Source organism: Mus pahari, chromosome 5 (genome assembly GCF_900095145.1).
Source record: "Mus pahari chromosome 5, PAHARI_EIJ_v1.1, whole genome shotgun sequence".
NCBI classification, from domain to species: Eukaryota; Metazoa; Chordata; class Mammalia; order Rodentia; family Muridae; genus Mus; species Mus pahari.
In genome coordinates, this window is record NC_034594.1 from 124,753,847 (window position 1) to 124,775,582 (window position 21,736).

The following is a 21,736-nucleotide window of genomic DNA, read 5'->3' on the forward strand; positions in this document are numbered from 1 at the left end:
CCCTCCCTCCCTCCCTCCCTCCCTCTCTCCATCCCTCTCTTCCCGAGGTATCAACAATACCTTCAGCTTTCTGTGCCTGGTTTGTATTGGAATCTGTTTCCTGCCCTTGCCAGCATCTCCTTGGCCCTTTGGTACCTTCTCTTCCTTCTTTACAGGGACCCTGTTAGGCTTGGTATCTTTGGAGGAGGTTTAGCTAACCACCCTGAACGGCTGCTTTGCATTTGTCCTTTACCTTGGCTTTACCTCCAATAACACACCCTCCAACCCTTTTCTTGGGCACAGTAGCAATGATGGAAGACACAGTGCTGGGCCGGGCAGTACACTGAGGGCTTGGAGTGGTCTGATAGTTTCTCTTACCTCTTTACTTTGTTGCTCCATTCTTTTTGTAACATTCAGAGGATGAAAGGGATGTTTGGGCATACTTGGAGTAAGGAGATCAAAGCATGCAGAGGCTTGGGAAAGAATGACGGTCTTAGGACCACAGACCAGGCTCAAACCATCATGTCTAAACTTGATGCTCCTGTTTAAGGATGCCTTATCTGTCACCGAAAGTCCCCCTCTTATTCTAAACATAAGAAGTCTTGTTAGTGTGAACACAAAGAGCTTGATTTAGGAAATAGTTCTTGCCATTGAGATAACGGTAGTAGAGCATGTCGGCAGACATGTCTGATCTCCAGGAATATGAAGAATATTTACCTTTGAGATTGTGAACAAAGATTTTATATGGTTATCATATGCACAGCCGTGAGTTCCATCCCCGACATCAGCATCAAGGTCTCTCATCCCCCCACCTCTGCCTACTTCAGAGCCCATGTAGCCCAGGACAGGGACACTGTTGTGAGACCTCGAACTGGCCGTCATCTGCTGATGCCCTGCTGGTTTCTCCTATACTCTGCAGGTCCTGAGTAAGCTGGTGATGGAGGAGCTCCTGCCGACTCTCCAGACTGACCTTCTGCCTAAACTGAAGGGGAAGAAGAATGACAGAAAGAGGGCCTGGTTTGGAGTAAGTTACAATGTTGCTTTGCAACTGTGTGTCAAAGTGAATGTTCTGGTCTCTTTACTTTTTTTTTTTTTTTCCTTTTTCTTTATTTCTTTTCTTGGTGGTGGTGGTGGGGAATTTGGTGTTGTTTTAAAATAATTCCTTTTCTTCCTAGGTAAAAAAGTGTCAGCTTTGAACCTGCTCAATCTCACTGGCATAAGAACTAATCTAAACAGAGTTGTACTTGCAATTTGAGCATGTGCTTGGTTTTGTTTATGAGAGAGTCTGTGGTGGGCTGGCCTCCCTCCCTCCCTTCCAGAACACCTTTCAGTCAGAGATGATGCACTGCTCTGTGTTTCAGCTCCTGGAGGAGGCCTATAATCTGGTTCAGCACCAAGTTTCAGAAGGATTAAGTGCCTTGAAGGAGGAGTGCAGAGCCCTGACAAAGGACCTGGAAGGGACTATCCGCTCAGACATGGATCAGATTGTGAACTCAAAGAACTTTCTAACCGGGAAGATCCAAGGTTGGTGGAATGACCCCTTAGTGCTCCCAACAAATAAGCTGTCCACTGAGAGATCCATACATAGAGAGAATGTGCTGAGCCTCTGTATCTGCGGGCCTCATATCTGTGGATTCCACCAACCACAGATCAAAATGCCCAAGCGGGGGAAAAACATTTGCAATGATCAAGTGCAGGCTTCTCTGTTATTCCCTAAGCAAGACAGTATGGCTATTACGTCCCATCTATGTTGTATTTAGTATAATAAGTAAACTCTTTAATGTCTTAAGTTATAGGGAAAATATAGTTGGATGTGCACTAGTTCTATGAAAAGCAGTAATTTTAGTGTCTCAGGATTTTGGCCTCCTCTGGGGTAGGGTTGAGGGGACTCTCAGAACCAATTGCCCTCAAATAGTATATCCAGCTTCTGAGGAGAATTAAGCTGAGGGAATTGAGGGGAGAAAGTAGTGGTTGTAGAAGGAGGATGCTGTAGCATTATTAAGGCCTTTGTTTTACCCTGGATGCAGTGTAGACTCAAGGTAGCAGGAACCTTGCTTCCTGCCTTGTGGTGTGCCTGTGTATTGTGATGAAGAATGAGGTTTTCTTTAATAGAAAGCCTGCAGTTTTGGCTTAGGGTCAGTAAATCTGTATTTGTAGTGATAAGTTAGTGTTCATATTAACCAGTCAGGTGTACTTGAGGCGGTCACTCGCTTCTATTTGTCTTAGTCTCCTAATCTGAAGTTGGAAGAGCTGACAAGAGTGCAGTTGGCCAACTGCGGTCCTCAAGCTGGATCTGGCCCTGATAGATTTTGTAGATGATGTCATTTTGAACATAGCCATGCTCATTCTTGAGTTCATAGTCTAAACTGCTCTGTGCCCCCGCATTCAGAACTGAGGTGTTGGAACCCTAAGGATGACATAGCCACAGATATTTACTGGCTGGCCCTTGACTGAAAATGGCTGGCCCACCTGCACACAGCAGCCTTAGGTGGCCTGGAGGGGTCTTTGGGATACTTTCTGTGACTCCCTGTTCTTTCTCAGTCCTGTACCCAGTGCACGGAGCACTCCTAATGTTGCTGCGGAGGAAGGGCACGTAAGCTCTTCAGTGATTATTTCTCAGAAGTATTTCTCGTTAGCTCAGGTGAATACTCACACATTGAGTGTTCGCTGAGTGCCCTCTGAGCAAGTGGCGGAGATTGGGATCCTGTGCTCCTGAGGCTGCCTGTTTGATGGGGGCTGTCTGCCTGGCAGATTATCTTCTGCAGTTCACACCTTCTTCATACTGCAGCCCAACACGATTCAGAGCTCTTAGGATGGGTCCCGTTGAGAAGAGATTAGAAGAGGCGTAGCTATGCACATGTGTGCTAAGAGACATGCACATGTGTGGTGTTCATGGGCCCGCCTGCTTCTGCAATGCCTCCAAAGTCAGATACGGATCAGCCTCAGTGTGATTTCTGTTTGATATGGTCCAGCCTCACAACCCATCTAGGATGAGTGTCGTAATGCTGTGAAGACCTAAGACTGCCAATGTTCAGTTTGCTCAGACCATGTGGGCCCAACTACCCAGGCTGAAAGCAGACCAGTCTCTTTTACCTAATGATCCGTGGCTCCTAGACTAGTAGTTGTTCCATGAAGGAGATCTCGCAAGGAAGTAACGTGCAGATCTTTTAAAAAGCGAAGTATCAGGCAGGTACAGTGGACTCATGGGTAATCTTTAATACTCTGGAGGCTGTTGGTTAGGATGGTGAGTTCCAGGCTAGTGTGGGCTGGAAAAGTAATGTGACATTGGAATGAAAAAGAGAGGATGAGAAGGGAGGGAAGATGGAAGAAAGGCAGAGAGGAAGGAAAAAAAATAGATACATTTTAACTGGGCCTCTGGATCTCCATCTTTAAAACAAAGAAGGAAGCCAGCTGCATTGATCAAGTTTGTTAGATTTGGGGAGCATTCAGTAGGTGTCTTAGTCAGGTTCTATTGCTGAGAAGAGACGCCATGATCATGGCAACCCTTATAAAGAAAGCACTTAATTGGGGAACTTGCTTACAGTTTCAGAGGTTTTATCCATTACCATCACAGAGCATGGTGGCACACACACGGTGCTGGAGAAACAGCTGAGAGAGTTCCACATCCAGATCTGCAGGTAGCAGGAAGAGAGTGGCACTGAGCCTGGCTTGGGCTTTTGAATCTCCAAAGCCACACCCATGACACATTTCCTCCAACAAGGCCACACCTACCCCAGCAAGGCCACACCTCCAAATCCTTCTCAAGTAGTGCTACTTCCTGATTGGCTAAGCATTCAAATACAGGAGCCTATGGAGGCCATTCTTTTTTTTTTTTTTTTTTTAAGATTTATTTATTTATTATATGTAAGTACACTGTAGTTGTCTTCAGACACACCAGAAGAGGGCATCAGATCTCATTACGGATGGTTGTGAGCCACCATGTGGTTGCTGGGATTTGAACTCAGGACCTTTGGAAGAGCAGTCAGTGCTCTTAACTGCTGAGCCATTTCACCAGCCCCTGGAGGCCATTCTTATTCAAACCACCACAGTCCTCAGCTCTCCATCTCTACTCATATGGCACTCAAGAGTGAGGCCATTAATAATCAGTTCTGTTCCACAATTTTCTGTTCAGGAAGAACTTATTTTGCTCATGCTCCGTGTAAGGACTGAAAGGCTTCAGGTCAACACACTTTTACACACAGAAGACATGACACATTTTGTAGATACTAAGACAGAAGGAAAATATGATGAATGCTATCAGAGAAACCAGAACAAGGAGGTCAGGCTCAGAAAACTGCTGGGGCGGGGGCTCGTAAGGAGCGTAGTTAGAATTAGGTGGTGAGAAGGCATGAGAAAGCCTGAAACCCTGGGTTCTTGAGTGTCACAGCCATTCTCAGAAAATGGTGGACTTGTTTCTTCTTCATCATAACCCCTGGAATAATTACTTCTCTGATCTCCATTTTACAGACGACAAAACTGAGGCCATGGTTAAGAGGCATGCATCCCTGACATGCTGAGGCTAGCGTGCAACAGGCTCTGACCCAGCCCCACCAGCTTCAGCCTTCTAGGCTTCTCAAAAGCTGCTAGCTGTTAGGGATGCTCTTTAATTAGTGTCACACCTCCCTAGTCACCATAGCCTCATCCCTGTGTCCTTGAAAGAGGGCACAGTGCATGTATATGGGTCACCAGTCTTACTCAGGCTGGAAGGGAACACCTGCAGGACACAGTTCAGGAACTTAGGTGGTGGGGTCCATTGGGCTGTCCCAAGTATGTGGCGCTGGAACTGGATCCTAAAGGCACGATAAAAAGGATGTTTGCAAGTGGACATGGAGGAAGGCAGGCCCAGGTGGAAGGACACTGGATGGATGATGGCACTGGGGGAGGGGCAGAGAGCGCCACCATCAGTAGCAGGCAGGGAAAGCTGAGGAGAGGAGCTTGGCCCATCTCTACCCATCCTGCAGATGTCATGGCCAGCACTGCCAGATCGTTGCTGTGCATTGCCAGTGCCCAGAATTATTCCGAAACTCCAATTAGATGCTTTTCAAACAGTTCCTCTTACAGAGTTAATGAACTGACAGCTTATTTTCTTGGCAAGTACTTTTGCAATTTGGTTTCAGACAAATCCTCTTTTTAAAATTTTACAAAGCTCAAAATGTTTCCTTTTTGAGTCTGTCATCAAAGGGGTCTTTTATTTATTCTTTGACTATTTTCATACATGTACACAATATATCTTGATTTATATCCACTCTCAACTCCCCCCTTTCACTCACCCACTTCATCCCCCTCCTACTGTCATCTTCATTCCCTCCTTCCCTTCCTCCATTCCTCCCTCCTCCACCCCCCACCCCATTTCCCACCTTCTCAGTAAACCACTGGGTCTAATTAGTGCTACCTGCTAGAATGTTGAGTGATCTTATGTGGGTCTTTTATTTAAAAACCACCATTTATTTGTGAGTGTGTACCTATGTGCATGTGTGTGTGTTTGCACACGAGTGTACACATTTCACATAGGTGGAGGTCAAAGAGCATCTTTTAGGAGTCAGGAGTCAGCTCACTCTTTCTGCCATGTGAGTGCTAGGGTTCAAACTCCCGTCATCCTCTTGGCTTGGCAGGAAATGCCTTCACTCACTGAACTATCATGCTGGCCCCTGTACAGGTCACCATAGCGCCGTGAGTTCCTGATTGCTATGCCATTTCCAGAATAACTTAAGCCTAGTTCTGGACCACACTCCTGCATTTGCACATTAGCCTTGACCTTGGTACAGATATCTAATGTGGCCAGTTTCTATTTTTCCATATGTAAATTGGAAGGGTTGGACTTCTGGGGCCGTCTGTGATAACAGGGCAGAGCAGTGTGACACACTGAACTTCAGCAAATGGGTCTTCCCGCTCTGTGAAGTATGCTTTGCTCTGTCACTATACCATGGCTAGACTGAAAAGTGAGTGAAAACTGAATGGAGCTCGGTGCCCGAGATTGCATTTGAGTGTCTAAAGGGTCTCTGGTGGTATAAGGTGCGGGGAGTTACACTGACTTAGTGCTTAGGGAAATGAATTATGACTGACACATCTGTTTGAGAATACCAAGTGCACATCTCTGATGATGGCGGTGAAGGCTCGGTTGGGCATTGGACACTCATGGAGATCAAACAGAGAACCACACTCTTCCCAGGGCAGGAGAAAGCTTGGGGAAGAGACGTCTGGAGGTTCTTCAGGTCTCAAAGCATCCAGCCGGTTTCCAGCCCGGTGAATGCTGGCAAAGGATCTATTATGCTGGTCTATTCTGCCCATAGGTACTGCCCGTGGGGCCATTTAGCTGCCATGTGGTCTCTGAATCCAAATTTTCCCTAAGCCATGCCTTTTTTTGTCTGTTTCCTTCCTTAGCAATGGTGGCTCAGCCAGCTGAGCAGTGCTGTGGGGAGAGTGTGCAGCCCTTCCTGGCATCCATTCTGGAGGAGCTAATGGGGCCGGTGAGCTCCGGCTTCAGTGAAGTCCGGGCACTTTTTGAAAAAGAAGTAGACGAACTCAGCCAGAGCTTCCATGCCACCCAGGACAGTGCCCAGCTGAAGGAGGTAGGAGAGAGCGTGCACCGAGGGCAGGGACCCCGAGGGGCAGCGACCCCGGGCTGCTGGGCTGCCTTCCTTGCTCCCCTCTTGTCTTCTCCTTGACCCTTCCCAGCCTCTCCCCTTCCCCTCCCTTTCCCGTGTCCCCACCTCTCTTTCACTCCCCTCTAGCCTCTCTTTCCTTTTCCTTTTCCTTTTCCTTTTCCTTTTCCTTTTCCTTTTCCTTTTCCTTTTCCTTTTCCTTTTCCTTCCATCCATTTATCTGGTATTTCTGCCACCTATCCAACTAACTCATTGTTCCAGCCATTCATAACGAAATCCATCTAATTTTCCTTATTAATGGTTTGTAAGCCGCAAATATGTTTGTGCAAGGGAAACAACCAACTCAAATATATAATTCTATGTTCATAAAGAGGCAAAATTAGAAACCAGCATTGACACCAACTGTTCCTTGTCCCTCTGGCTTCATACCCAAGCCCTTGGATCGACTGCTATAGTCTGGTGGGTGTTTACCTGCATACCTTATTGGTTCCTATATCAGCATATCTCTTTATTTAAGTCGTGTTTTCGTCCTTGTTTCCACAGGTATAGGCTCCTAATATAAATGCATGCTTGTGGGGCAGCAGTGGCCCCTCAGTGCACTGAATCAGGAAGTGGGGGAGGGGTGTAATCTGCTCAGCTACGGAGACCAGAGGAGTTGATATACCCTCATGTTCAAGACTTGCTGACACACACACTGGGCCGTTGGCCTGCCTTACACTTAACGTATCATTAAGGACAGCTGGACGACTCTTTCTTTTCCTCCCTTCCTGATAATCACTTCAAAGCATTTGTCTTTTTAATTGGCACATTGTAATTGTACACACTTATGGGTGACAGTGTGGCATTGTTACCCAGAGCTTTGAAGGCAGAAGCCTGGTCCCACAGCCCCAATAAACTTTTCTCAGCCACCTGTTACAACATGCCAATCACGAGATGAATGACGGTGACCAGCAGAGAAAAGAGGTCTATTTAATGTGCCCACCTCAGGAAGAGGAACAGAGAGTCCAGAGACCCAAGTCTGGCTTTGAAGTGCTGACTGACCAGAGCTTTAGGCTTAAATAGAGGGAGAGCTGGGGCGGGACCCCGGTCAGCTCTCCTGCCCGCCTTGACCACTGTCCCAGCTTGACCCATCTGGTTCCTATAGGCTGAGCTCTTTTGCTCCGGTGTAGCCTGGCCTGCAATGGTGACTGCCCCCCTACATGTGTTTATATCCTGGGAGGTTCTGCTCCTCCTAGGACAACAAAATGACTGCAGGTTTAGGACAACGACTTACCTCTGTGCCTTCGGCCACAGTAAAGGAGACAGACAGATACTAAAGGAAGGTAGAAATGCCAGCCTCCATCCTGCGTTAGGTACCTGTGGACTGACCTGAGAGGTCAATGCCTTCTCAGCAAAAGCAGCTTCTACACGCGTTTCAGCAGTTTATACATACAGATGGTGCGGAATGATTACATCAGGAATTACCACTTCTATTCCCTTAAACATTTTTCATTTCTGTGTGCTATGAGCTCTTCGGGCTCATTATAAAACACATGATAGATTGCGGTAAGCCATAGTTTCCCTCCGGTGCTGGGCTCTCATTTCTTTATGTGCATATTCACATGTATGATTGTACAAAACCAAGATCATTTAATAAATGCTTTGGTGCTTCTTATTACATCCCTGTGTTCATGTGTGTGCGCACATGTTTATATGGGGTGTGTGTGCACGTGTGGTTTGTGTGTGTGTGTGTGTGTGTGTGGTTGGGGCATGTGTGTGTATGTATGTGTGGGGTTTAGGGCATGTGTGTGTATCTGTGTATGCATGTGCAGGCACTTTGTGTGTATGTATGCATGTATGTATGCATGTATGTATGTATGTATGTATGTATACACATGTGTCTTTTACCTTGCCTTTCTTCCTTTTTGTTTTCTGGCAACACTCTCTTCTCCGCAAATAACTATTATCACCAATTTGGCTTGTGCTATGCTGCGCTTTCCCTCTCTTAGGAGATATATAAAACACACTCATTTCACAGCCGTTGTCTTCCATTGCTTGCTTTTAGAAAAATATAGTTATTTTATATACCATGCTGTTTATCGGATTTGTTCCTCACAATGATTTCATGAAACTGTCTCCAAGGTAACTCTGTCCTAGTTCTAGATCACTTTGTGTAATGACAGCATAATATTTCATGTTCAGAAGTGCTGTGGTTTATTCAGCCATCCTAACATTGCTGACAGCATGAGCAAAGTCATTAATAAATAACCTTGCACCTACATCCTACTGTATTATAGATTCATGTATATGTGTATATATGCATATCCTACCGTATTATAGATACATGCATGTGTGTATACACACACAGTCCTTACATCCTGATGCTTTTATTTAAGTGGGATAGAGTCCTAGGTTGAAAGATATATTTCTATGTTAACAGATGTTCCTATTCAATTTTAAAGGAATTTTAAACTGCGTTGTACTGATGTGTTTGTGACAGGGAACCTTCTCCCATGCTACCCTCTGTAATGGTATCTATCACTTATTTAAACCTCAACAATCTGATAGTGGTGAAGCAAGCTCCCATCTTTCCTCTCTTGCCTATTCAATTAATTATTTTTAAGTAATACATTCCTGGCCCAGCAGTTAAGTCTACTTGCTGCTCTTCCACAGGACACAAATTTGATTCCCAGCTCCAGGTCAGGGGCCTCAGGACCAACTGTAACGCCAGCCTCAGGGGGATCTGACGCCCTCTTCTGGCCCTCATGTGTACTACACTCACATGTTGTACTCTTAACACACAGAGATACTCAGTATTAAAAAGAAACCTTTGAAAAAGGAAGTGATAACATGTATAATTGTAGGACAAACCAAATGTAACAATGCTTCTCTTCCCCAGTTTAATCTTTAGTTCCTCTTCAGTAGATCTCTCCATTGTTTACTTCTTAAAGTGAATACTTTCCCCTTTTAAAGTGCAAAGGGATGGGCCCTTGGAAAATTCATGTCAGATACATGTCAGAGACAGATTCATGTCAGACGTGATCTCCTACGTCACTCACACCTGCCTGCCTTGTGCACAGCTTCTCTTGAGAGCTTTCGTTATCAGCAATTTTCCCCCTGTCTTTACCCAGTCTCCTGTCTAAGCTTACAGTGTGTGAAACCATTTTCAACTAAGCTTAGAATATGAAGCACGTTTCCGCCCCTTAGAGAACCTTTTGCAGGCTCACGGGCTCAGCAGCACTGCCCCAGAGAACCACAGAAAGAAGACATTGAAGATGCCTCGGATAAAGTGGTCCATGCAGTAATTAATACTCGTAGTGCACACGTGATTGCTTCATAACACAGTATGTAATATGGAGGAAAGATTCCTAAATTTAAGAGAGTTTGCTTTTCTTCTTTACCAAAATGCAGCGCCTACAGCAGCTAATGAAGCTTCCTCTGGATTCTGTGAAGATGGAGCCTTGTTATACTAAAGTCACCCTGCTTCCAGAGCGCCTGCTGGACCTCCAGAGCCGCTTCAGGTTCTCTCACGTTGACCTGGTGGTCCAGAGGACTCAGAACTACATGCAAGAGGTAGGAGCAGAGGGGAGTCCAGGGAGGGTAAGGCTGAGGCTGAGGATGAGGGAGAGGATGAGGGAGAGGATGAGGATGAAGGAGAGGAAGAGGGAGAGGATGAGGGAGAGGATGAGGGAGAGGAAGAGGCTGAGGCTGAGGAAGAGGATGAGGATGAGGGAGAGGAAGAAGATGAAGAAGATGAGGAAGAGGATGAAGAAGAGGATGAAGAAGAGGCTGAGGATGAGGAATAGGATGAAGAAGAGGATGAAGAAGAGGCTGAGGATGAGGAATAGGATGAGGCAAGGAAGGAGGGAAGAGAGATAGAAGGATAAATGCATGCTGGTGGGTGTGGTCAGAGTGCTCTTCAGCTCAGGGAAGTGAGGCCAGAGTCAGGTTGACCGAGGACAACACTGTACTTCTAGCTGGCTTCCTCTCGCCTCAGAAAATAAGAATCTGGGAAAATAAAGTAGCATTAGTCAGTAATTATTTAGTGGTTGAGTCAGAGCTGCAAACTTTGGCTGCAGATGAGAAACACATGGGGAAATTATAAAAACGACTAATGTGCTACCCCACCCCAGGTTATTTCAAGTGTGTGTGTGTGTGTGTGTGTGTGTGTGTGTGTGTAATATATTTGAAATTCTTAGCACCCTCTAGCCCTATTCCGGTGTTTATAATATGCAACCAGGATCTAGAAGCAATGTTTGAATTCTCCACCTCATTATAAGAGAACCTATCACAGTTTCATATTTGATTTTTATTTTTTAAAATTTATTCTATTACATGTATGCTTGTGCACACCTGCTTGTCTGTATATGTACCATGCACATGTGGGTTCCTGAGGAGGCCAGAGAGGCTGTTAGATACCTATGACTGGAGCTATCCATGGTTGTGAGCTTCCCTGTGGGTGCTCGGAAGAGACCTGGGGTCTTCTGGAAGAGCAGAGTCTTAATTGCTGAACCATGTCTCTAGCTCTGATATCCAAATTTCTCGAGTCTACCCCATAGATCCTAGCCTCCCCCCCCCCCAGTGAGGAGGCCCTCCTCCTCCAGAGACAAAACTAAGTAAGTGCTATAGGCTCTTTCATATTACAGTATTCCCTAAATGAAAGAAAAGTCTAATTCCACATGTTTAGCTTGCTACAACTAAACACTACATGGAATCCTACTTCAGAAAGCCAGGGTTATGAGGAATTCTACCTAAGACCAAATCTTGGGTAAATGTAGTGGTGTTGAAAGTGCCCGGATAAAATATTTTACCCCAAAATTACAGGCAGGATTAGTTTTATGTGTTACCATCTAATCTCAGTGATGACTGGAGTCACTGTGCCCACCTGTAACTCCAGGATCGGGGAGGCAGAGGCAGGAGGAGGATCTGATCAGGAGTTTAAGGTCGTTGTCTCCATTACAAGTTCCTAGGCTGATTGAAACCCTCTCTAAAAAATATAAAGGATAAATGGTGGAATTAGGCAACAATATTACAATATAACAGTGCTTTGGATAATTCTGGATCCTGGAGAGACAGACACAGGCATGGCTATAGACTAAGACATCTGAGCTGCATCATTTTCCTGAGCAATACATTCCTGTCCCCAGTGTGATAGCCACTACTGCCATGGAGTCCTGACCCTTTCTCTCCTCTCCAGCTCTATCAATACCCTTTCCTATTGCTATGACAGAATACTGGACAGGAACCACTTAAGGAAGAAAGGCTTCCTTTTGGCTTATGGGTCGAGAGGGAATAGCCCAACAAGGCAAGAGGACATGGTGGATGGAGGTCATAGAAGTGGGAGCATGTGGCTGGGGCTGCTCCTAATGCTGATGCCCGGAAGCAGAGAGGGCTCAAGCTAGACGTGGGATGAAGCTAGCCATATTCCTTAAGCCTCCCACCTCCTCCAGCAAGGAACCACAGCCCAAAGATTCAATAACCTCCCCGGGACAGTGCAGCCCCACAAAGACCGAGTGTTCAAAAACAGGAATAAGCCTACAGGGGTCATTTCACATTCAAACTGGAACACTAGCCTGGCAGAGGAAGGAGGGGCTATGAGGCACACCATTCTAGGTGTGCAGTTGTTATCTGTGTCTGCATCGCCAGGGAATGGAGGAGAATGTCCACTGAAGACCGTGGCTCTGAGTCCTTCTGTATTGGGAATGATCGGATGCCATTATGCAGGCAGGCAGCAGGCAGGCAGATGTAGATGCCTCCCCCTATTTCACAGTGGGCACTAGGATTCTTGTTTTACCTCCGGGGGGGGGGGGGANNTNGGGCCAGTCCACAGTTGTTCCTGGAGAACTCTGCCCATCACCTCCTTTCAGAGCCAGGGCGGGGCCGGTGGGCGGGGCCCCATGTTCCCAGCCTCTGACTGTGGTCATTTTCTGTCTTGATGGACAGCTCATGGAGAATGCTGTGTTCACCTTTGAGCAGTTGCTCTCCCCGTATCTCCAAGGAGAGGCTTCCAGAACAGCAGCGGCCATCGAGAAGGTTAAGCTCCGTGTCTTAAAGGTAAGAGTTTGGTCTTCATCTCTCTGGGAGCATCTGACGAGCTTGTGACCCCTGCTCCTTTACTCAGTGGGAAATACCCTGGCCTCCCTTGTATCCCGTCAGACCCACTTTCCCAAGCAGATAACCATTGTTCCCAGCAGTTTCCCCAGCATGACTCTCATGCCTCTTCTGCCATCTAGTGGTTTCTTCTGGAACTACATGCGCACCCTCAGCATCCACACCCTGTTAGAATTGACCTGTGAGTGTTGATGGACTGCTTCAAGCACTGTGACTGATAGTGCATAGTATATAACCACAGGCCAACTTCATCTTAACTCTCCAAGTACAGTAAAACCCACTAAATTACTCAACATTTTAAAATAAACAACAAAACTTAGAGTCAGAGGAACTATCCCAAGGGAAAGCGTGAGATAGGTTTTAATGAGCTCTATGTATAAGTGCTTAATAAAGCTGTTGCGATAACAGGAGCTCGCACACATTTGGTACTTACCGAAAGCCTTTTTAAAATTCATGCTCCTAAGGTTTGTTGCTGCTCCAAAGTTTTCATTCCAAGGGTTTCTATGTTTAGTTTCTCTTATTTATATGCGTTACTGTGTGTCTGTGCGACTATATGCCACCTGTGTGTGGATTCCCATGGAGACCAGAAGAGGATGTCAAGTCCTTTGGAGCCAGAGGTTCAGGCTAGCTGGAGTCATCCAGCGTAGGTGCTGGGGACAGAATTCGGGTCCTCTGAAAGAGCAGAACCATCTCCCCAGGCTTCTTTAAAGTCTTTTAAGGAAAAGACCCCAGAGCTACCATTCCCTTTGGCTTTCACTGAGCTTAGATGATGGTTAGACTCTGCTCCACAGCAGATGAGGAAGCCAAACTTCCGGAAGCAGGCCTCCCTCCCTCCCTCAAGTTCAGCAGTGCATGAGCTCGGAGCTGAAATGATATTTACACCTGGCCCACTAACTTCTGCTTCCTCCTGCTTCCCCAAAACAATGATTTAGAACAGAATGTTAAGGTCCCACAGGGATGTCTCAGAGTTTCAGACCTCATCCTGATGTCACGGAGCAGGAGAAAACTCTGGCAACCAAGCTGTAGAGGCGAGAAGCAATGTTGACCTTAGCAACACAAATAATAACACACTCACAATTGACATGAGGGGAAAGGGCGAACCTCAGCCATTGCTTGAGCAGATAGGAGAGGAAGGGAGTAGAAAGGTATACCGATCTTTGGTTTGGGGTTCAAAGGAGCTTAGAATACCTCAAGTTCAACTTTATAGCCAGCGTTAAAAAACGTTCCTGCCCAGTGAATAGGGCCCACCTGAGTCCTGGGCGAGGAACGCCCGGTGTTGTTTGGGGTTGCAGGAATACACAGCCTTAGGTGACTCACATCCACTCTGAGACCTGCTTTAGATTTGGGGTTTCTTGGAACCCTTGCAACTTTCCTAAATGTTGAGTGATCCGTAGAACAGACCTGTGTGACAGGAGTCTAGCCATTAATGGTTTCACGTTCCTGAACTCAAACATCCTGAAACTATTGACTATCTTTGACCATGTCCGCTTTAGCCTCCCTTTTATTTAGAGAAGTGCCATTGTAATTGCAAAAAAAGTCTAAGTCAAATATTTGTAGAAGAGCAATTCGTTTGGAAGAAGACAAAAATCCTGACCACTAGTCCATTGGATAGCTTTAAAAGCTATAGTTACATGATTGGATAGAAGGTGATAACAGAAATCTGCAGGCACCATGTACTACAGACCTACATCATATGGACTAATAAGAGGAGAGGTATTCTTCCAGATTTGGCTTCTCAGTGGTTTTAGATTTTTGTGTGACTTCCCACATGGCCATAGATTTTCTGATGATCAGCAAACATTTATTTTTTGTCTTTATTATCTTCTATTCAAATGAAATTTTATTGCAGTTAAACTATTTGCTACTCCAATAAATAAACAGATAGATAATAGACAGACAAAATAAAAAGTGTGGCAGTGTCTTGAACACTCAGACACCTCCAAAATCACAACAAATTCTACCTCCAGAGACAGCCAGTTGGAGTTTTCACAAGTGTGTGTGTGAGCCCACACCTTCTGATGTTAGAGTCAGGCTCTTAGAACTGGTAATTCTTCTCCCTCACCCTCCTCTGTAGCCTTCTCCACCTGGTTGCCTTTGGTAGCTTGAGTAGAGATGTCATTTTGCTCCTATTTATGATTGGCAGTGTGAGTGCTCTTTCTCTCGTTTCCTCTTTCGGCTTGACCATTGTGTTTTCACGCCTACAATAGTTCTCCATTGCGCCTGTGCAGAAGGCACTGGTGCACATGTGCAAACCAGTAAGGAGATGAGCAGCTCCCGAGAGCCTGCTCTTACTGCCTCTTAAGTTCAAAAGTGTTCTTTTGTGTGCCCATCCCGGAAAATACTACACTGAACCAGAGGGGGCTGGGTGAACTCTCTTGAAAGTGTCAGGCGGTAGATGTTTTAGTCTTCATTTTCTGTTGCAACCACCCAGCGCGGCTACTATGCACCTCCAGCTTGGGATGTTCAGGGTGGAACAGAGAAACCCTCTCTTGTTCAAAAGACTTCTTTGGTTAACTGTTACCCGCTGTATTGATGGAGCTTTGAGCCATGACCTCTCTCCCTTTGTAGATATCATTACAAGGCATGAGCCGTGCTTGCAGGACAGCAGATAATTGATATTTGTGGCTCCCCTGTGTCTACCCAGCCAGGAATAATGAAGCACAAGCTCGCCCTTCTAGTTTGATGCCCATCTTTTTAAACAAGATCTCACTTCTTCGTTTTGATCTTGCCTGTTTGTAAAAGAGGTGCATGGACTGCGTGATGATGTCACAGTCTATACCCAGTTTGTGTAGATGTTCCAGGAATAGATCTCTGAGACCTGAGAGTCCTTAGAAATTAGTGGGGGCTGAGGAGGGGAGGTGACATGGGTAGCTGTGTTGTTCTGTTGTTTTAGATCACACTTTGATGCGCTGTTCCTTAGCGTGTGTCTCTGTGTCCACAGCAATATGATTACGACAGCAGCACCATCCGGAAGAAGATCTTCCAGGAGGCATTGATTCAAATCACGCTGCCCACTGTGCAGAAGGCGCTGGCATCCACATGCAAACCAGTAAGGCGACTCCCACGAGCGTGCTCTTGTTGACTTTTGAGTTTGAATGTTTTACTTCACACTTCTGCACTGACATAGACTAGAGTACACTAGAGAGCTGGGGCATTCTTTATAAGTGGTCAGGTAGTGGATGTTTAGGTTTACGGACCTGTTTCTTTCACAGCCACTCAGTGCTGTTGTTTAATATACAACAGCAGCCAGAGATGATGCATAAATATATAATCAAAGTCTGTATTAAAGAAAACATGTGCACACCACACACACAAACACACACACACACACACACACAGAGAGAGAGAGAGAGAGAGAGAGAGAGAGAGAGAGAGAAGAGAGAGAGGAAGCCCAGGATCTGTGACTTCTGGACTACAGGAAATCAAAGTTGGACTGGAGCCAACTTCTAAGGGTTGCCTGTCCTGGACTGCCAGAGGAGACGAGACATCTCCCGTTTTATTGCCAGTCCTTACTGAGTGTGTACACTGGAAGTTGGCCACTCTACCCAGAAAGGATCTAATGTGTGATGGCAGAGGGCTGCTTGTTCTCCTGCCTTCTGTAACTTTACTGGAATCTCTAAACTGGTGTGATTTCACGTCAGCCATGATTATGGTGTGGGTAGAGCAACAGGCAGGAAGCATCAGCCGGCTGCTTCAAGTTTTCTGTTTAAGTCCTGGCTCCCCTCTGCTCTGCTCTGGGCCCCTGTGATCCTGTTTTGATCAACTTTCATCATTTATGACATTCATCTACTAATGTGTGTATCTTACATTTTATTTTTCTGTTACTACCAAACCTTCCCCCTGTGTCCCCTGCCAACCCCCACACTTTTGACAGTATCTTGCTGCATAGCCCAGGTTGGGTATTGAACTTTTTGATCCATCTGGCCTGCTAAAACTGCACCTCCACACAGGCTTGCATTATCTGTCTCAAAAATGAAACATGAGCTGGAGAGATGGCTCAGCGGTTAAGAGCACTAATTGCTTTTCTGAAGGTCCTGAGTTCAAATCCCAGCAACCACATGGTGGCTTACAACCATCTGTAATGGGATCTGATGCCCTCTTCTGGGGTGTCTGAAAAAAGCTACAGTGTAGTTCCATATAATAAATAAATAAATCTTTAAAAAAATATATGAAACATTAGAAAAAAGCATTTGCCATCTGGTTAAGTTCCTATCATACACCAGGCATAGCATTAAACATTTCTCACGGATCATCAAAATGAATTTCACAGTGGCCCTTGGAGGTGGAGAGAGGCTATTCACACCCTCATGGTGCTAGCGAGGGAAGTAAGTGGTTGAGTGGTAGCAGGCCCAACATCACAAGGCCGGTTACCGCCAGCTGAATCCAGTTTGTATTTACCTATGACACAGCTGGCACTCAGCAAATGGCAATGCCTACAGCTATTACTCTTGCTGTCCCTGCGTTCCAAAAAATGACTTAGGAACTTGGCCATTTGCAAGGCCTGTTCCCCCTCGGAGTCAATATGAAAGAGCATCATAGAATTTTTAAATGGCTTTTTTGACAGTTTGGAGACTCTCCAAGCAGGGAACATTAAAATCCTTTGTGTGGATTATTGTACTGTGGAATTTTCTCTGGTTTGTTTTCATATTCTATAAATGCTGTTTTTCTTCAGACAGTCACTGGCACAGCCAGTCTTGCTTTTGTTCCTAGAGTTTTTTTTTTTTTGGTGGAAAGGTTCTGACAAACCGAAGAGAAAGGGACTGGTCTGTGTGCCTGTCTCTTGGCCATGTGTGAAGGATGACTCTGTAGCCTGGGGATTGCTGATCCTCCTCAGGAGGCATTTGTGTTTCCCTCCCAAGGGAAGTGTGGAAGCCTTAGTGCTCCCTTCTCCGTGTGAGGAGAGGAAGGAGGGCTCCGGCTCCCCTCGTTTCTATGTCCTCTGTTCCTAACATCAGAGGAGTGAACTGTGCCCAGTCTGTATAGCTCATTGCAGATGTCTTGTTTTGGCATGTGTGTGCTTAGCATGTATACAACATGCGATCGGCACGTGTGTAGGTGTGCGTGTTTTTGGATCTGTCTGTGTGTGTGGAGGCCAGGGGTTGTACTGAACATGGAGCTTGTCAATCGGCGTGTCCACCTGGCCAGCTTGGCTTAGAGATCCTGCCTCTGCGTCCTAAGCACCGGGCTTACAGGTGTCTAACGTCCCACCCGCAACCCACCCACTTTATGAAACTACCTTACCCAGCGAGCCTTTGGACTCAGACGTGGCTTCTGCCATTTTTAGTTGAAAGAGGTTGCTTTTAAAAGAGCCTGTGACCCTGACTTTCCCATGTTCATGGGCATTATGTGTCAGTGTCCAGAGCTTTGGAACTCTCGGTTTATAAGCAGATATATTAGGGATTATCTGCTCCATTTTCCTAAAGTGAGTTTTTTCTTGGTTCTTTTAGTAGCAACTTCCTAGAGCTGTGGTATTTGACTCTAACCTAGATGTGTAGCAGAACTGCCTGTGGTGCATTTTCTTAACCACCGTCCAGGTCTCAGTGTCAGGTTCCATCTCAGCTGATCGAGAAACTTAAGCAGATGACCCAGTTCAGCTGTCTCAACATGCAGGATGTGCCTTGTAATGGAGCAACATATACGTTCCTCTGTTCTCTCCCCCACAGAACTATTTAAATGGTTGAAAACATGTTTTCTACTCATTCAGCAAACATACTTCATAAACCTATCAAACGTGATCCAGGTTTCGTGGTATATATAAAACGTGATCCAGGTTACAGCCCTGGCTGGAGTTCCCAGCTAGTGGCAGATGCCAGGCACCCAGGATGCCATGTGGGCAACGCAACAGTGGCCGCCCTTCTAGCTGAGCTCCGGCAGTTCAGGGGGACTTCCCAGGGTCAGGCCTTCACTTCACACCAATGGTAGGGGAGTAAGGACCAGCATGGGAAGATGAAGGTGTGTTGAGGCTTGATCTAGCGCCCCTCATATAACAGAAGTAAAGACTCAGAGTGGTGCCTTGGCTTTCCCAGGCCCCTATGAGCAGTCAGTGCCCCTTCCAAAGCTTCATGGTTCTTGTCTGTTAAACCATCTAGAGCTCACTGAAGGTTCTGTCTCTTTAGTCTTTCGCCTTGCTTCTCAGGTGGACATAAAGAGACCCATTGTTACCCACTGGGGGGTTCCATAAAATCCAGGGCCACAGCACCCACATGTCTTAGTACTGAAAGCTGTCTAAAGGCGATACTGTTACAGAACTTATTTAATGCCTGTCCTGGGTTTCTACCCCACCTTTCATTATTCAGTTCCTGGATAAAAGACACACAACTTTTATTAGCTATAATAAGTCTTAAACAGCACAAGAGCTGGGCAGACACCTACCCTCTATGCTATTAGAATGCTGTTAGAATCTGCTTTCCTATTGATAACCCTGAGTTATTACTTATCATGTTTCATCTGGGCTACTCTTAACTCCAACTGGGCAGCCCTCAGCGCCACGTTTTCACGAACTCACCTAACCCGTGGTGGCTTCTCCTCCTTCTCCTCATGGTTCTCTTCCAACTGGAAGCCCAGGAATCCTAAACCCCACCTATGCATCTTCTGCCCACCTATTGGCCGTCCACATTGTTATTTACCAATCAGAAATAGCTTGGGGGGCAAGATCATATAGTGTCACTTGTCTCTGGGGCAACCAGATCTTAAGGAACCAATATTAGCATCAGAACACAAGCAGTATCAGGCCAACCCACTACATAGTAGTTTCCTGCTACCTGCCTCAAATACTGGCCATCAGGCCAAAAAGCATCAAGTTTCACTGATAAGTTTCTGGGTCTCTAAAAGCTATATACACCCCTCCCCCCAGCACCATCATGTGCCTGAATAACCAAATTCATCTCTTGCATATAATTAGTAACATTTGTATCCATGTCTGGTCTTCATGCTGGTAAGAAGGCATTAGAAGGCTTTAGGAGGTTGGGCAGGCCAAGGGACTTTATCCTGTCTGAGTGGTCTTGCAATTGGGGACTGTCAGTGCCAATTGAAGAGGAAGACTCCTTGATTCTCCAACTGGAAAAGGACTCCTGTGCTAATAATGTCGAACATACCTGATCCAGCAACCTGGAGAGGTGGCTCAGCACTTAAGGGCACTGGCTGCCCTTTCAGAGGTCCTGAGTTTGATTCCCAGCAATCACACAGTGGCTCACAACCATCTATAAGGGAATCTGACGTCCTCTTGTGTTATGAAGGCACACATGCAAATAGGACATTCATATGCATAAATAATAAATCTTTTTTAAAATTTGGAAGGAAACATTGGTTAGTTTTGAGAAAAAGAGCACACGGCACCACTCAGACATAGACCTTGAGATGTCTAGAAAAAACATCCCTGCTCAGGATGCACTCCCAGTATACACAGAGGGAATGGCCAGTGGCTGTGTGCCTCCTTATCCTAGGCAGTACTAGGAGGTTAGTACATAGGCTTGAGGCAAAAGGAACACAAGGACACGTTGTTGGCTGCATTGTTATCTAAGCTTCTTTAACCTGCAGGATCAGCTGCCATCCTTCCACATTCCCCCAGGAGGAGGCAGTAAATGGGAGTCAACCTTTCCCCATCTCTTTTGAAAATAGGCATCTTACCTTTTCCCCTTGCTTTTATTATTATACATTAATTACAAAAACCAATGGGCCTCTTTCTATTTTCATGTTCAAACACAGTGCCCTCTGATCGCTTGCCCTTACCACTTGACCCTCTCATCCCTCTTGTCCCTCTTGCCAATCTGCTTTCCAAATTGTCTTCCTTCTTCATTCCTGTCTTCTTAACTGTTTTCTAAATCTAGATTCTGCATGTGAGAGAAAGTGGGTGACCTTTGTCTTTCTGGGTTATTCACTTACGCTGACGATCTCCATCTGATACATTTTCCTGAAGATGACATAATTTCACTTTCTGTGTATACACCACAAGCTCCTTTGCCATTCATCTGTGGTTGGACATGAGGGCTGCTTCCGTATCTTGACTAGTATGAAGTTTCCTCAGGCAAACATGTAATGTGTGGATCATGTGTAGTTCTAATTTTAGTTTTCTGATAAAGGTTCATAGTAATTTTTATAACGCCTCAACTAACTCCCATCCCCACCAGCCATGCACAAAGGTTCCCTCTTCTCTGCAACCTCACCAGCATTTACTGTCTTCTTGACTTTATGATAGTGTGAGATGGAATTTCAGCGTGGCCGTGCGTTGCCTTCCTCCCATGCCATGGCTTTTCTTCTTCATCCTTTTCTCTCTTGCTCTCCAGGAGCTTCAGAAATATGAGCAGTTCATCTTCGCAGATCATACCAACATGATCCACGTCGAGAACGTCTATGAAGAGATTTTGTATCAGATCCTCCTCGATGAGACCCTGAAAGGTGAGGAGGAAGCACTCTAGAAATAGGACTCGGGAAGGCTGTAAGGTCAGAATGAGGGGGAGTTGAAACTGATACTGGTCTACAGGGGAGACAATAAGGAGAGGGCAGGAAGGAAGGAAGGAAGGAAGGAAGGAAGGAAGGAAGGAAGGAAGGAAGGAAGGAAGGAAGGAAGGACCAAGCTCAACTCATTCACAAGGTGGCTGCACCATGAGCCATGACAGTCCTCTTTCAATGCAAGCATGATTTCTGTATGATAAGGGTATAAGTTTTATCATCGAAGAGGAAAGAAACCAAGTGAACTGAGGATCTGTCATGTAGATCTGTCTTTGCTACTCTGTGTTAGAACACCAAAGGACTTTCAGGGCTGGACAGCAGTAGGGCCCAACCATTGCTCTCTCAGCACATTCCTCCCCTCCAGTCAGCTGGACAGAGACACAGGGCAAGGCAGGGGACTCTGAGAGCCTCTTTAGGACTCTGGCATTCGCTGCAATGCCAAGTGGGACCTGGTCTATGATTACAGTGTGACCAGTTACACATTGGAAATACTCTGCAGGAGGCTGCCAGCTGTCTACAGGGAGGGAGACTTATTTAGTAGCCAATACTAAAAGATCTCCAATGAGAAAACTGGTCCAGTCCAAGCCTCGGGTCACTGTAGCTGACCAGGAATCTCA

The 21,736-nt window shown here is 45.9% G+C and overlaps 1 protein-coding gene across 1 annotated transcript in view; it reads left to right on the top strand.

Moving 5' to 3' along the window:
• The window catches only part of Niban1 (niban apoptosis regulator 1), a 152,270-nt gene that overhangs the window by 125,820 nt on the left and 4,714 nt on the right, over positions 1 to 21,736 (top strand). The window contains exons 7-13 of the mRNA XM_021197880.2: positions 899 to 1,003; positions 1,341 to 1,503; positions 6,361 to 6,548; positions 9,972 to 10,133; positions 12,504 to 12,614; positions 15,613 to 15,720; positions 20,954 to 21,065. Coding sequence (XP_021053539.1) covers positions 899 to 1,003; positions 1,341 to 1,503; positions 6,361 to 6,548; positions 9,972 to 10,133; positions 12,504 to 12,614; positions 15,613 to 15,720; positions 20,954 to 21,065 — 949 coding nt within the window. The remainder of the gene's footprint in view (positions 1 to 898; positions 1,004 to 1,340; positions 1,504 to 6,360; positions 6,549 to 9,971; positions 10,134 to 12,503; positions 12,615 to 15,612; positions 15,721 to 20,953; positions 21,066 to 21,736) is intronic.